Below are 13,487 nucleotides of genomic sequence, written 5' to 3'. Positions count from 1 at the left end.
AACACCGAGGGCAGCCAGTCCCCACCAGAGCTGCCTTTCTGCTGGTCGGCTTCTCCCTCGCGTGGATCGTGTCGGTACCGCACTAGGGAGGCTCTGCCTGCAAGTGGCTTTTCCTGTGCTTCTCCTGAGAGGATGGCAACGGAGCATTCATGGAAAAGTTCCAGCCAGAGACCGTGTCTGTCCAACCTCTTACATTTTACAGATTATCCTAAATGAAGAGCAGAGGAGCTGGGTGTGACAAGAGCTGTCAACTTGCTCCAGAGGGAGTCACAAGTTTAAAGAAGTGGGAGGGAATTTATGGTCCCTGGTCCTTTTTCAGAGCTGGAAGTGGAGGCACCTGGTGAGTCACACAGTGCCGCCTGGGAAGCCTGAGGTGCTTCAGGTGGGAGCAGGGAGCACAAATACCATTAAAATGCAATTTAATAGATTTCTGGAGGGATTATGTGGAAAAACAGCAGTGATCCTTCAGCGGAAATTAAAACTTGACCTGTGGAGTAGGTAAAAGAAAACACAGGAGATTTGGTTGCTGTGTTGATTGTGCTCGCGGCCCTGTATGTGCAGGAGAATAGTCCTGTGTTTTGGGGTTTCAGCAGAGCTCTGCTCGTCTGGTTTCTTGCTTTTTCCAGAGCATCAAAGGATGAAGCTCTGACGCTTCCTGTGACCACTGACTTAGAGCCTTGCTTACAAGTTCAAGGTTTAATTCATCCTCAGAGTTTAGATCAGCCAGGTGTTTTCTCTTGGGTCAGGTCAGCGGGAGCCTCAGGGTAACTGTGCTGCTCTGCTGGTGTTGGAGCATCAGTGTAAGCCTCGTGACACCCACGAGATTTACCTGTCCACAGTCAGCACCGATTTTCCACGCAGTGGGAGAGGAGAAGGCAGCAACTGAGTTGGGAGCTGGGGGCTGCTGGGGGGAAGGTGTGCGGGGCTCTGGTTGCTGTCCCTGGAGCCCAGCCAGGACGGTGTATATTTAGCCAAGGACAGAATTTCCTCTCCCCGCCTCCATTTCTGATCTGTTCTCTCCTTGCCCATCCTCATGTCGTCGCTGCTCCTTGCTCGTCACACTCGCAGCACTGAGCTCCTTGTAGCCGAGCTCTGCCCATCCCTGCCAGGCCCCGAGCGCTGCCTGGTCTGTAGTGGGCATCCCGCTTCCAGCCCCGCTTTGGGGTGCTGGGTGCCCTGCATCTCCCTTGTTCTGCTGTGGCTCCTTGTTCCTCGTATGGGTGTGTGGTGTGGGTGTGCAGTGTGAGGGCTTGCCGCACCCCCCCAAGGCTGATGTGCTGCTCCCAGGGAGGTTTTGTGTTCTCCGGCCAGCTGTCCAGGGGTAAATTCTGCCTTCTGAGAGTTTATACCTAAAACCATGAATTAATGTGTTTTCTCTCCTCTTCTCAGAGACTGTCTTCAGCTCTGCAGGCTAGAAATCTCCTTTAACAAAGGGAAAAGTAGGACATCGCTCCCTCACCGCTGGTGTGCAGCCACAGCTCTTCCCACATGCTGCGTCCCCTGCCCAGGGCAGCTCCCAGGCAGCAGCCGCCCCGAGCCAAAGGAGAAACCTTGCAGAAAGCTGGGCACATGCCTTGGCTCTGCCCTGGCCCCCTTGCTGGCAGGCACGTGCTCAACGCAGCAGTAACTCCGAGAGGTCAGGCTGTGCCTGATGGCACTGGTTGGTGACTTCTTGTCTATTTTGCTGTTGCAGTGTGACAAAGAAGGGCTGGTCTGTGAGGTGGGGCTGGCTTGGTGCACCCTGCAGCTGCGTTTCCCTTGCTGCTGGTGGCAGAAGACACTTTGGTTTCGCTTTATATTTTGAAAGGGTGAAGATGTGCGTTTCCCTGCTGAGCTCCACTGCTCACAGCGTGTGAGATGTCCTCTGTGCTGTTTTTCTCTCTCAAGGGTGTTGTACATCAGGCTTCTTGTTGGAGGAGCAGGTCAGAGCTTCTACTGGGCACTTCCAGGGCCTGTGTGAAAAGGGAGGGGGGAAATGAGAAAGGGCAAAGACAAAATAAGGTTTGGCCTGGCCATCTTTGGAGGTTTGCACATGGACCAACCTGAGTCAATGACTGGGTGTGCCCTGCAGCACGTCTGTGTGGCACAAGCCTGTCCTTGGCTCATCGCTTCTGCTTTGGTGACTCTGGGTGGAAGAGGAGCCAAGACGAGCATCTCCAGGAGGGGCAGAGGAGGCCGAGTCTGGGAGCCATCAGTCCTCCTTCAGTGCTTTGAAAGCTGTAGCGCTGGCCATGCAGTGCTCTCTGTAGCAAAGTCCTTCCCTTCTGGGCTTCTTTTCCGATCTGCTCTCTCCATTCCCAGGCGTGGCCTCCTGGCTGGAATTCCTCCCTGGCTGCCAGTCCCGAGAGCCGTGTGTGATGTGAGAGCTCAAGGCGCTCAGGAGACAGAAGCTCCTTGTTCCTGGCTGCACCGTCAGCACGGTTCCTGGGGCCATGAACAACACTGTGGTTTTGTCGCAACCAAATCATTGTTGATTTCATCTGTGATCCCAGCTCAGAAGAATGCTCCCTTTGGGTGCAGTGGGCTGGTGAGGACACAGTGTGCCTCCCTGTGCCCAGGCAGATGCTTGTGGTTGGTGGCCGTGTGGCCTGTGGTCTTCAGACAAGGGTTTTTCAAGCCATGAGAATTCGTGGAGGTTGGAGAGGGTTTGGTTGCAGCTATTGTGGTTTATGGGGTGGAAGGACTGGTGGAACCTCTGTGTTATTGCAAGTAAGTTCAGATTTGTTTCTTGTGTATCCCCAAGCCATTGCTCTTGCTGCCTGGTACAGTGTGACACCTTCAGTGCTCCTCAGTCATATACAAGCTGCAGACTGTGGTGGTGGAGTCCTCCAGTCAGGGAAGCAGGAATCAGATATTGTGAATCTTGGAGGGGGAAAAAAAGTGTCATGAGTGTGGCTTGACCTACTGTTGAGCTGGGAGGACATTGCAAGTGTTATCTACCCCCTGAAAATGGACACGACCTCAGAGTAGTGGAAGAGCTGCCATAAGGGGGCAAGGCAAAATGCCTTGTTCTGAGAAGTGGCAACTCTTGCCACACCTGGATCTCAGTCCAGACCTGCTTGGCCACTACACTCAGAAATGACTGGGAACAAACCCCAGTGAGCAGAACTTAAGGATGCTACCGGTAGGGCAAGGTGGTTTGGAAAAGGGCTCTGTGCATGTGATATCACAGCTGCCACAGGGAGGGAGTTTTCCTCTCTGGGATTGTTTCCCAGTTCTCCCTCTTATGTTTCTCAGCCTCTAGAACCTCGTGCCTGCAACTCCTCACCTTTCCTCAGCTTGCAGGATGGTAGTGTAGGTAAAACATCGTTCTTTTTCTGTGTCCAGTCTCCCCCCAGTACGGTGTGTGCAGAAGCCCAGCTTCTAAGACCTTTCTACTCTTGCAGCTGCTCCCAGACTCCAGGCCACTGGAGATCTCCTGGTATCTCTGTACCTTGCGGCAGAACCTCCTATCAGCCGCGTGGGGTGTGCAGCTGGGGCCCTGGGTTGCAGCCTGAGGCTGAGCAGGGCAGCCCCACTGATCCCGTGCTCTCTACAGTTGCTGCTGGAAACCTGCGGCTCCCAGAAAAGCAGCGGGAGCTGGGGCTGGGAGAGAGGCAGGAGTGTAGCGGGGAGCCAGCATCCTGCCCTGTTTGGGCAGAAAGCTGCTCAGGAACCCGTGTGTCAAGTTGCAGGTTCCTCCAGCACCACCAGTGTTGCCATCTCGTGTGGCTCTATTATGAGTGCCGTGAGATTAACCCCCAGATTCTGGGATCATGTGATTATATGAGATTAAAACTGTTTGTTTCAAATAAATTCATGTTCAGTTTCTATGGCTGCATAGAAGAGCTGAAGTGCAGGACTTATATGTGGGTTCAGATCCTAAACTTGAAGCTTAAATGATTTTTCTGTGAATACTAAGCTGTTACTAGGCTGGCTACTTGTGCTTAACAAACACACAGATACTTCTTTTTTTTTTTTGAATTTTCTCCAAAGCTGGAACAGTTGCTATAAGGTGCAGAACAGACCAGCTGCCTGTTACACGTGGATTCAGAGGTGAAGCTCCAATAGCGCCTGGACTGGACGATAGAGAGGGACCGGCACTGTGTGGAGGGGGACCCACGTCCACCAGGATTGGGGCCAGGGGGTTAAGTCTGGAGTCAGATTTTTGGGAATTTTCTGGACCCCTTAGTCTTCCGTACACGCAGCCAGAAGCGGCACATTTTTGCCAAGAGCAGTTTCCTTGCAGCAAACCTTTGTCTTGACTGTACCAGGACATCCAAGAAACCCTCCGGCTGACGCGAGGAGTCAGACTCGGAGCTGGGACAGCAGCTGGTACGTGCAAAACCTCTCCGCGGGAGGCTGGCAGAGTGAGAGGCATTGGCTCTGGCCTGCAGCCGTGGTGGCTTTTGTCCTGTCCTCACTGGCAGGCTCCTCCCGCAGCACAGGCAGAGGCAGGAAATCCCGGGCAGCTGCCGTGGGAGCCCGCTTGCCTCTTCTCTCCTCTCCTCTCCTCCGCTCGCCTCTGCTCCTCGCCTCGCGGGCCGCCGAGGCGAGCCGAGCCAGCCCTGCGTGTGTGTGCATGCGTGGGCGGGGGGGCTGCCGCATGGATTTAGCGAAGGCTGGGAGGGAACACATGGGTTGGGTTTTTTTTTTCTTGGCCTGCGGTGGCTGTCCGTCCTGCCGGCCGCGGTTATGGATTCGATCATTATTCAGGAGCGGTTAGTGGAGAGGCTGCTTTCCCCCCGGACGCAGGCACAACGAAGCCACCCAGCCAAGCTGAAGGTACGGGGATGTATTTATAGCACCCTGCGAGCCAGGGAGCAGCGGGGACAGGCGGGGGGAGGATGGTGCCCGAGCAGACGTGTGCGGCACAAGATGAGACCTCTGAGGAGCAGAGGAGCAGAAGGAAGCCGGTAAGGGGGAGATGGCTGGGGACAGAAGGACCCTGCGGGCAACTCCGGGAGGGGAGCAGCCCCACGGGCGCAGGGCGGAGGAGCAGGCTGGACAGCTGGGAGATGCGTGCCATATTTCTGGGCGGTTATCTCACACGGCGATTCCCTGCTCTGAATGGCGTGTGTGCGCTTGGGGGGGCTCGGGGCACGAGCTAGCGCTGTGCGTGTGCCCCAAAGCAGCCTGGTTTGCGTTATGTTAAAGCCGTGCTTTGCTAGCCAGTTTTCTTCCTGCCGCACCGAACGCTGGTGGGCGGGTGGTTTGGCTAATGCTCCGTACTCAGCCCCGGGCCTGAGGAGGCAGATGTACATGGGGGATCCCCTGGAGGCTGTTTGTGTCATTAATTTATGCAGCTTTCCGATAATGAAAGGATGCAAAGGTCTGCCCCTCCTCTGGGAATGGGCCCTGCTGGTTTGTGCAGATGCAGATGTGGCGGCCGTGCCTGGCCGGAGGGGAACGGCTGGAGGAAGGGCGGCCGGGAGAGAGCTGGGCGGCTTGTGCTGTAACGGGCACAGGGCCCCGAGGCGGGGAACTGCAGCCCCCCAAAGTGCTGTGGCTGGCAGCACAGTGGCATCATGCTCTGTAGTGTTCAGAGGAAGGGTCTGAATAGAATATTTGGGGCCTTGGTGGGGGCAGGTTCATCAGGACCCCATCACAAGCTTTACCATTTCTGGGGTTTGCTCCAGAGATAGGGTAGGGGCCATTCTTCAGATTTTCTGTAATCCTATGGTGTTTAATTTTAGCACTTTTGAATGCACTCTGCAAGCCTCATTTATCCCCAGGATAAGTGGCAAAGTCACATGAGATCTGGATCGCTTTGAGCAGCACATCCACAAGGGAGATGAGGAAAGAATGAGGGGCGATGGAGTCCTTGCTGCCTTCCTGCCTTTCTCCGTGGTAGTGCAGGCAGCCCCCAAAACACCTCGGTCATGGGGATTCGTAGACCAGATAGGAACAGGACCTGAACCCACCGGTGCTTTGTTCCTTGGCTTGACCTCACTGTGTGCCAGGGAGCCTCAGCGCCTCAGCGGGGTGGTGGAGGATGTGAGGACACGGTGTGTCACTGTGATGTTCAGCAAACCGTAGTGCGTGTGCTGAGGGAGGGCACAGATGTGTTTTGCTTGGCTTGGGAAGCTTTGGTTTGTAACAGGGCCCCAGAGGTCAGCCACGTTTTTGGTGGCCTCTGCTGCGGTGTGCGGGACACGTTCCCAGGCACGGGAACAAAGGCAGCATGAGGAGGGGGTGCTGGGGAGAGGGGCTCCATGGAGCAGAGCACTGCTGGCGGGGCTGCTTCCTGACAGCTGGGGCTGGCGAGGGAAGCACAGCTCCGTGCCCAGCTGTCCTGGCCCCTGTCAGCCTGATGGGAGCTGCTCACGTGGGTCAGGAGCATGAGGAGGGCGCTGTGATGCCTCTAGGAGGCCCCTCAGTCAAAGTCTGCCATCTGATTAATGGATTTCAGCTTTTCACTATGCAGAAAGCCACCTGCCTTCTTCCACCAGCCCTCCCCATCCCCCTTTGCCCCCTTCAGGGCTCTGCATCCTGAGCACAGTTGCTCTGCAGCCAGCAGCCATGCTGTGCACTAACGAAGGTGGTGAGTGGCGCAGAGCCTTGAGGAAGGCAGGCACCGGGCTCAGGATGGTACCTGGGCTCCTTACACACCACGTTGATCTTGGCACACTAGTGAAGGTGGCTGTAACCCAGGTGAGTGTGCCTGTCACAGGTGCCCAACACGGCCAGGGTGGGAGCACACGCTGGGTGCCTCAAAGCCGGGGAAGAACCATGGGACAGGCTGACCGCAGTGCAGGGGCCGAGCTGTTGTTCCCAAGAGGATGGCTGTTAAAGGAGGCGATCACCCCTCTGTTGGCCCTGCATCTCTGGCCTTCCCCTTCACAGACACGCTGGCTGCCACCGGGCCTCCACAGTGTGTCTGTGGCTGGTTGGAGGGGGGCATGGCCAGGGACAGGGCTCTTCCCCTCACACCTCTGGCTGCCTTCCCCTGTGAGAGGGAAGCCCTTCCCTTGACCTTGTGCTCAGCACTGCTCTGTCTTATTCCAAGGGAAATGACCGCATGAGCCATGGGAAAAGGGCAGCATCCTGCACCAGCTGGGATTTGCTCACTTCTTGCGAACTGTCCTGACTCCACTGAGCTATGGGGAAGTAACTGGAGCTACAATAAATCCCCATTTTCTTGGTTGGGCTGAACAGAAACAAGAGATCAGGTTCAGCCAGTTGCACTTGGCTGAAGTAAGCAGGGTTGCACCAGAGCTCAGCTTCCCAGTATCTCCATTGTCAGCCTTTAGTCATCTAGCTTAAAAAGCAAAGAAACAGAAACACACCCCAAGCCTCAGCCACGGTTTTATTATGTCCGCCTATTGCTGTTTGGCATGTAAAGTCACTGCAGAGAGCAGGTAATCGTTGCCTTTCCAAAGTCTGATAAAGGTTGGTGCAGGTCTCTTTCGTGCTCCTGAAGCAAAGCTTGGCTACACGAGAAGCACAAAGGGCAGGACGCTGCATATCTGTGCCGCTCGCTGCTCCATGCGCTGTGAGGCACGGGCTGTTACTTGTGCGCCTTGGTTGTATTTGTGATTGTGTTTCACCAGGAACCAGAGCAGCCAGAAAGGATGGAAGGGGGCCGTTTTATCTTCTTTTCTTGATATTGCTGTGAACACATTTCTCTCCGTGCCTTGCACACCTTGTGTCTTCCCTTTGCAGAGCCTTTTGGGTGGCCGTGCAGTGTCTCCAGGCAGACGTTGCTTTCCTGTAAGTGGCTGCCGTCACTTTTCATCCTGGGGCCTCACTGCTCACTGTACTGCTGCTGTGGGATGCCAATGCTTTTTAACTCAGCCCTTAGAGCTGTCAGGAGAGTGCTTTGGACACTCTGTAATTCTCTAATTTATTTGTGCTGTTCCTTCTTGCCTTTCTGAACTGTGGGGTGGTAAAGCAGCATTGCCACGTTAACATGGAGGTGAGGTGAAGACCAGAACCCGCAGTCCCTCTGTCAGGGCAAAAGAAACCAATTCTGAGACCCAAACCAAAGGTGAATTTCTAGAAGGCAGTGACAGTGTCCGTCGGCCTGAGTGCACCATGAGAGGTGAGAGCCAGCACTGCCCTAAGCTCGACACACAGGGCAGTGACTTGTGTGAGTGCGTGCCCAGGAATGGAGCCAGTTAACCTTGGGAACAGAGACCTTCCCCACCGTGCCTGGAGAACCAGTGCCAGAGAGCCGCAGGGAGGCTGGCTTTATGGTGTGTGACCAGTTGGGAGCCAGGGCTGGTTCGGAGGAACTCCTGGCTCCGTAGATTTGCCTGCGGTGTGAATCCCAGGGGTGTACTTATTCTAAGTGATGTTGAAATGCAGAGTCTGTGATGTCTTTAGCTCAGGTGTTTGGGTCTAGCTTGGAAAGCCTGTAAGAAGGGAGGTGTTTGCCAGGGTCTCTGTCCACCCTTCAGCTTCGATGGGCCCTGGGGAGGGGAACACGCTGCTGCGGGGGGAGCGGGCTGCGAAACCCCAGGGGTGCTCAGGTGGAGCTGGCTGGCTGGAGCCATGCAGCCCGCAGCTACCTGCAGCCACCCGGGCTGTGAGCGGAGGACTGCGTGCTGAGCCCAGCGTGGGGAGTAGCTGGAGCAGGTCTGTGGACCCCGTAGACGAGCCGTGTTCACCTTTGGGGTGCACCCCGGGACGCGGCGCAGGCTGGGTGTTTGCTGGTGGCTGCAGGATGCGTGCTGTGTGCTCGGGAAGTGCCGCTGGACGTGCTGCTCTCTGCGTGCGTGTGGTGCACTTGTACGGGGCCCACAGCGGGCCTCGGGGTGGCTGCGGCTTTTTTGTGGTGAGAGAGTGCTGAGTGACAGGAAGCGGGGTCTGGGCGTTGGTAGGGCAGTACGTAATCCTCCAGTAATACTGTGTGTAATACTGTCACCAAAAGCACCTTATCTAGGCAGAGATACTGCGCATCTTCCCCCATGCCATGCTCCTTGAACTTTCGTCTCTTCAGAAATAACACCAGAGATTATGCAGGATTTCCTCTTACTCAGCCAGGAGTGGCTGTGACACAGCAAGAAATAATCCCCTCCCAGGTCACGCAGAAGCCAAGCCACCGTGCCTTCATCTGGCCGTGGCTCAGGACACCTTGAGCCCCTCTTGCTAATTACACAGAGCCCTCCTCTGCGTGCTGCACGCCTCTGCTGGGAGAGGTGCACGAATGGCTCTGAAAGACCCGGGGAGCGGTGACTGTGCAGAAGCAGCAAAGAGTTATGAGATACATTCGTCAGCAGCAGCCCCAGATCTGCTCTGTGGTGGGGAGGCAGGCTGTGCCTGGTCCCGTGTGCGGGTGAGAGCAGCTAATCCTGGCAGTGGTTGCGCGGAGGTGGCTCTCGGTGCCACCAGGCACCTGCAGGAAGGGCAGGAGTCCCTGAGCCTTGTCCCTGAGTCCCACACTGCTGCTGGGGCAGGGACCCGTCCTTCCTCCACCCCTTGGCTCTGCCTCAGGGCTTTTTGAATCATTTGAATCCTATCCCCTGTTGCTTTGTGATGCTCAAGCAGGAGTGGTGGCACACCCTGACCTTCTCCTGCCCGCCTCTGCCCTGCAGGACCATGAGAAGCAGTACGTGGGCTTTGCCACTCTGCCGAACCAGGTCCACCGGAAATCTGTGAAGAAAGGTTTCGACTTCACCCTGATGGTTGCAGGTGAGGCTGCTGTGGATGGAGGAGGCTGGGCCGCATGGTGGGTGTGTGGAGGGGGACCGCCCTGACCACTTGTAGCCCTCTCAAGTGAGCACTGAGCTTCTCCATCAGAGCGGTTGGGTGGGTGGTGAAGGCAGGACCAGCCAGGAAATGAGCGAGAGGAAGGGAAGGGAGGATGATTTTATACAAGGATTGAGATTTCTTGCAGCAAAAGGCCTCCCACTGCTGGAAAAACGTAATGCCCATAAACAGCTCCAGGCAGCTCATATCTCTCACTTCCTCTGGCTCAGGATTCAAAGCCTTGTTCAGAGTTTCATTTGTAAGTCAATTAGTGGGTCATGTTGTTTGCTTTTCCCTCCTCCCCTTTGCACTCTGTCAATTAGGAGAGTCGGGTCTGGGCAAATCCACGCTCGTGAACAGCCTGTTCCTGACGGATCTCTACAAAGACAGAAAGCTCCTCAATGCAGAGGGTAAGTTGGGGTAAAGGGGGTCAAATGGGTTCTTGTACCCCCAAGTCTGTACCGTCTTAAGGAGACCAGTCCTTTGGCTCCTTGATTCAGCAGCAACTACAGCCTGGCTGGATCCCAGCCCTGGTTTTTGTTGCTCTGCTCTCATTTACTGGCTGCAGGGACACTAGGATCCAAGCAAGAAGGGTTTGGCTGTAGGGTTCTTCTGCCCTACGAGGGGGAGGTGAGGCTGTAGAGCAGCACTAACCCTTTGGGTTGAGAAGTTGAGATTTGTCTTTTGTTCTTGGGTGCTAGTGTGTGGTAGGGATTCCCTTTCCCAAGTGACTGGACATGTTCAGAACAGCTGGGCTACAAGCAGTTTGAAAGTTTGTGTGCCTTCTCAGAGGTCTGTCCGCCTGCTGCTGGTCTCCCTTACCACCCCTGAAGCTTCTTAGAGGATGGTCGAGGTTTTTTGAAACCTGTGTTACTCCCTGTGCTGAGTGATAAGCGGGGAGCATCTCGTCATGGGTGTGAGTCGGGATCCCCACCATTAATGGCTGGCCTTAACTCATGTATTCCTGTTCAAAGAGAGAATCAACCAGACAGTGGAGATTGTCAAGCATACAGTGGACATTGAGGAGAAGGGCGTCAAGCTGAAGCTGACCATAGTGGACACACCAGGCTTTGGAGATGCTGTTAACAACACTGAGTGGTGAGCAGGCCAGTGCTGCCTTCCTCTTAGTCCTTGGCCACATCTGTTTTCTGTGGCTGCTTCACAGGAAGGGGTTTGGCAGTGGGGACGGAATGCTGCTGCATCTTAGTCCCTGGAGACAGTGTCCTGTTACACACATGCTTTGGTTTTGATTGAGTTCTCGTTCCCAGCTGGAAGCCCATCACTGACTACATCGACCAGCAGTTTGAACAGTATTTCCGTGATGAGAGCGGCCTGAACAGGAAGAACATCCAGGACAACCGAGTGCATTGCTGCCTCTACTTCATCTCGCCCTTTGGGCACGGGTGAGACACCCCGCTCTGGGATGGGGTATGACTCAGGCTGGGGGGAAGACCCTTGTGCCCCAGGATTGCCTCGTAGTGTGTTGTGTCCAGTGTCCAGGCTGTTGACACAGGTGAAGAGCCATCCAGCTGCTCCCCTTGTTGAGTCCTACACAGCCTCCCTCCTCGCTGACATGACAGGCTGCCCGTGATCAGGCAGAGTTGATCAAAAACAGGCCACAGGCCTGAGAGAGAAATCAGGAGAAGCAGTGCCACGCAGACTTGTATCTTCCTATCTACCTAAGCCTGACTGATGGGTAGGAAAGGGAGTTTTAAGCTGCCTTCAGTCCCTGCCAGACCTTGCTGGCTTGTGTCCCAGCCTAGCCTGGAGCAGCCGTGCTGGCTCCCTGCAGCACGGGGCAGCCAGGAGGAGGTCTGTGGCTGTGGCCTGGGCAATATTTGTTCTGTAAGGTGAATGCTCAGCCTGTGTCTGCATGACGTGTTTCAGCATCTAAAATCTGAGACGGCTTTCCTGAAGATGCAGCCCTAGCTGAGGGCTGCCCCAGACTCTTGTGACAGTGCTGTCCTTCTCCCTTCTTGCTGGGGCTGATGGGTGAAGTGGGAGAGGCTGGAGGGGGAGCTGCCCGTTGTGTCCTTGCTAACCACATCCCTCCTCATCCCTGCTGCAGGCTGAGGCCTGTGGATGTCGAGTTCATGAAGGCTCTGCATGAGAAGGTCAACATCGTGCCGCTCATTGCCAAAGCTGACTGCCTGATCCCCTCTGAGATCCGGAAACTAAAAGAGAGGGTGAGATGGTGTTTCTCTACAGGGGCATACCTGGAATGGTGGCAGGGATATGCTGAGGAAAGAGAAAAGCAGTATACCTGCAAAAAAAAGAAAAGTGTGTGTGTACGTATATATTTATAGTGTATGCGCATGTGTGTGTATACATATATATATATATATATATATATAGTACCTGCAGATCTAATTGCAGCAGTGCTATGTGATACCTGTGAGAAGGGAAGTGGTGTCTGCATAGAAGCCAGCTCTACAGGAAACATGGCAGTACAAACAGGGAATAGACTCAGCATTTCTGTGTTGTTCAGTGCTGCATTTTTTTTGTTCTTGTCTTGCATGGGCGCAGATCCGGGAAGAGATTGACAAATTTGGCATTAAAGTATATCAGTTTCCTGAGTGTGACTCTGATGAAGATGAGGAGTTCAAGCAGCAAGATAGAGAGCTGAAGGTAAGGAATCAGTTCATCAAGGGACTGCAGAGTCTGGCTCTTGGGTACACTGGTTGCTCTGGAAGGAGCCAGAGCTGCCCTGTGTGTGCCAAAGTCCTGTGCTGTGCTGCTGATACGCAGGAGGCAACCTATATTGGCTCACGTGGTAGGTGGCCTGGAGAAGAGGGCTGATGTCCTTGCTGGTGCCATGAAGTGCAGCATAAAGACACGGGACTTCAGGTGTCCTACCAGGCAATGTCAGTCTTTCCTTGGTCTACCCCAGCCTGTATAAGGTGGAGGCTGGGTTGTTTGACACTTGTAAGCACCTATGTCTGAGCGAAGCCATCAGCAACTAAGAACAGTTTGTGGGTGAAGAGGCCTCATCCCCACTCTGATACATCAGTTGTGTGGGGGAGACAGCAGGATCACCCAGACCCGGCTGGAGGCCCCAGCAGCCCAGGCCTGACCCTTTCCTAAGCTGAGTGTGTGCGTGCAGTATGGCCTTGTTTCTCCTGCCAGATAAAGGCCATGGTCTCTGAGCAGAGAGGAGCACAGCCTGTACTTCCTTGCCTGGATGAGCTCTTGACCTCCATTGTCCCACTTGTTTGATGTCCCAGCCTCTCTGCTCTGACTTCCTTGTAGTGTTTCCCCACAAAAAAGAGATGCAGGCACCTGCAGAGACAGTGTTCCTCAGGACAGCTGAGAATGTCAGGCTGGGAATCAAGCTGCCTTCAGATCCTAGTGCCTGAGGCTTTTCTCTATAATCGTGTTGTGCTGTCTCATGCTGTGGGATGTGTGGATATCCCCGTGCCTTTCCTATCAGTGTCTTCATCCTCCTGTTCTGCTCTGCCTGAGCTCGGCCCTCGGAGGAGGGATGTGTGGGCAGCCACAGGCTCAGCAATGCCTCTCGTTCCAGGAGAGTGCTCCCTTTGCTGTCATTGGCAGTAACACAGTGGTGGAGGCAAAAGGCCAGCGAGTCCGTGGACGGCTGTACCCGTGGGGCATTGTGGAAGGTAAGCACAGTGCCTCTGGTCCTGGCACTGAGCACAGGGCAGGGAGGGACGGGCAAGGACAGAGGTGGGCACGTACAGCAGGGACTGCAGTGGGGAGTTCACCTCTGCGCAGCCTTGACCAACTGTTGACCAACTGTGCGGCCTTTGGCACGTGGCAGGGGACAAGGTAGGGTACAGGGAGGTGCTGGGAGCTGC

General features: G+C 55.1%; 1 protein-coding gene across 9 annotated transcripts in view; it reads left to right on the top strand.

Moving 5' to 3' along the window:
• SEPTIN5 (septin 5) overlaps positions 1 to 13,487 on the top strand; it is a 43,907-nt gene that overhangs the window by 23,224 nt on the left and 7,196 nt on the right. For 6 of the 9 annotated variants that reach the window (XM_083803501.1, XM_083803502.1, XM_083803500.1 and 3 more), the window contains 7 exons: positions 9,519 to 9,615; positions 9,996 to 10,082; positions 10,647 to 10,770; positions 10,941 to 11,075; positions 11,741 to 11,858; positions 12,199 to 12,300; positions 13,196 to 13,292. In XM_083803501.1, coding sequence (XP_083659627.1) covers positions 9,519 to 9,615; positions 9,996 to 10,082; positions 10,647 to 10,770; positions 10,941 to 11,075; positions 11,741 to 11,858; positions 12,199 to 12,300; positions 13,196 to 13,292 — 760 coding nt within the window. Of the gene's footprint in view, positions 1 to 4,423; positions 4,896 to 7,650; positions 7,693 to 9,518; positions 9,616 to 9,995; positions 10,083 to 10,646; positions 10,771 to 10,940; positions 11,076 to 11,740; positions 11,859 to 12,198; positions 12,301 to 13,195; positions 13,293 to 13,487 lie in introns of those variants that run through there. The other 3 variants (XM_083803498.1, XM_083803499.1, XM_083803504.1) reach the window with 3 other exon arrangements.

This window comes from Anser anser (genome assembly GCF_964211835.1).
Source record: "Anser anser genome assembly, chromosome: 18".
In the NCBI taxonomy this organism is placed as follows: Eukaryota; Metazoa; Chordata; class Aves; order Anseriformes; family Anatidae; genus Anser; species Anser anser.
This window is presented reverse-complemented; position numbering and strand designations above follow the sequence as displayed.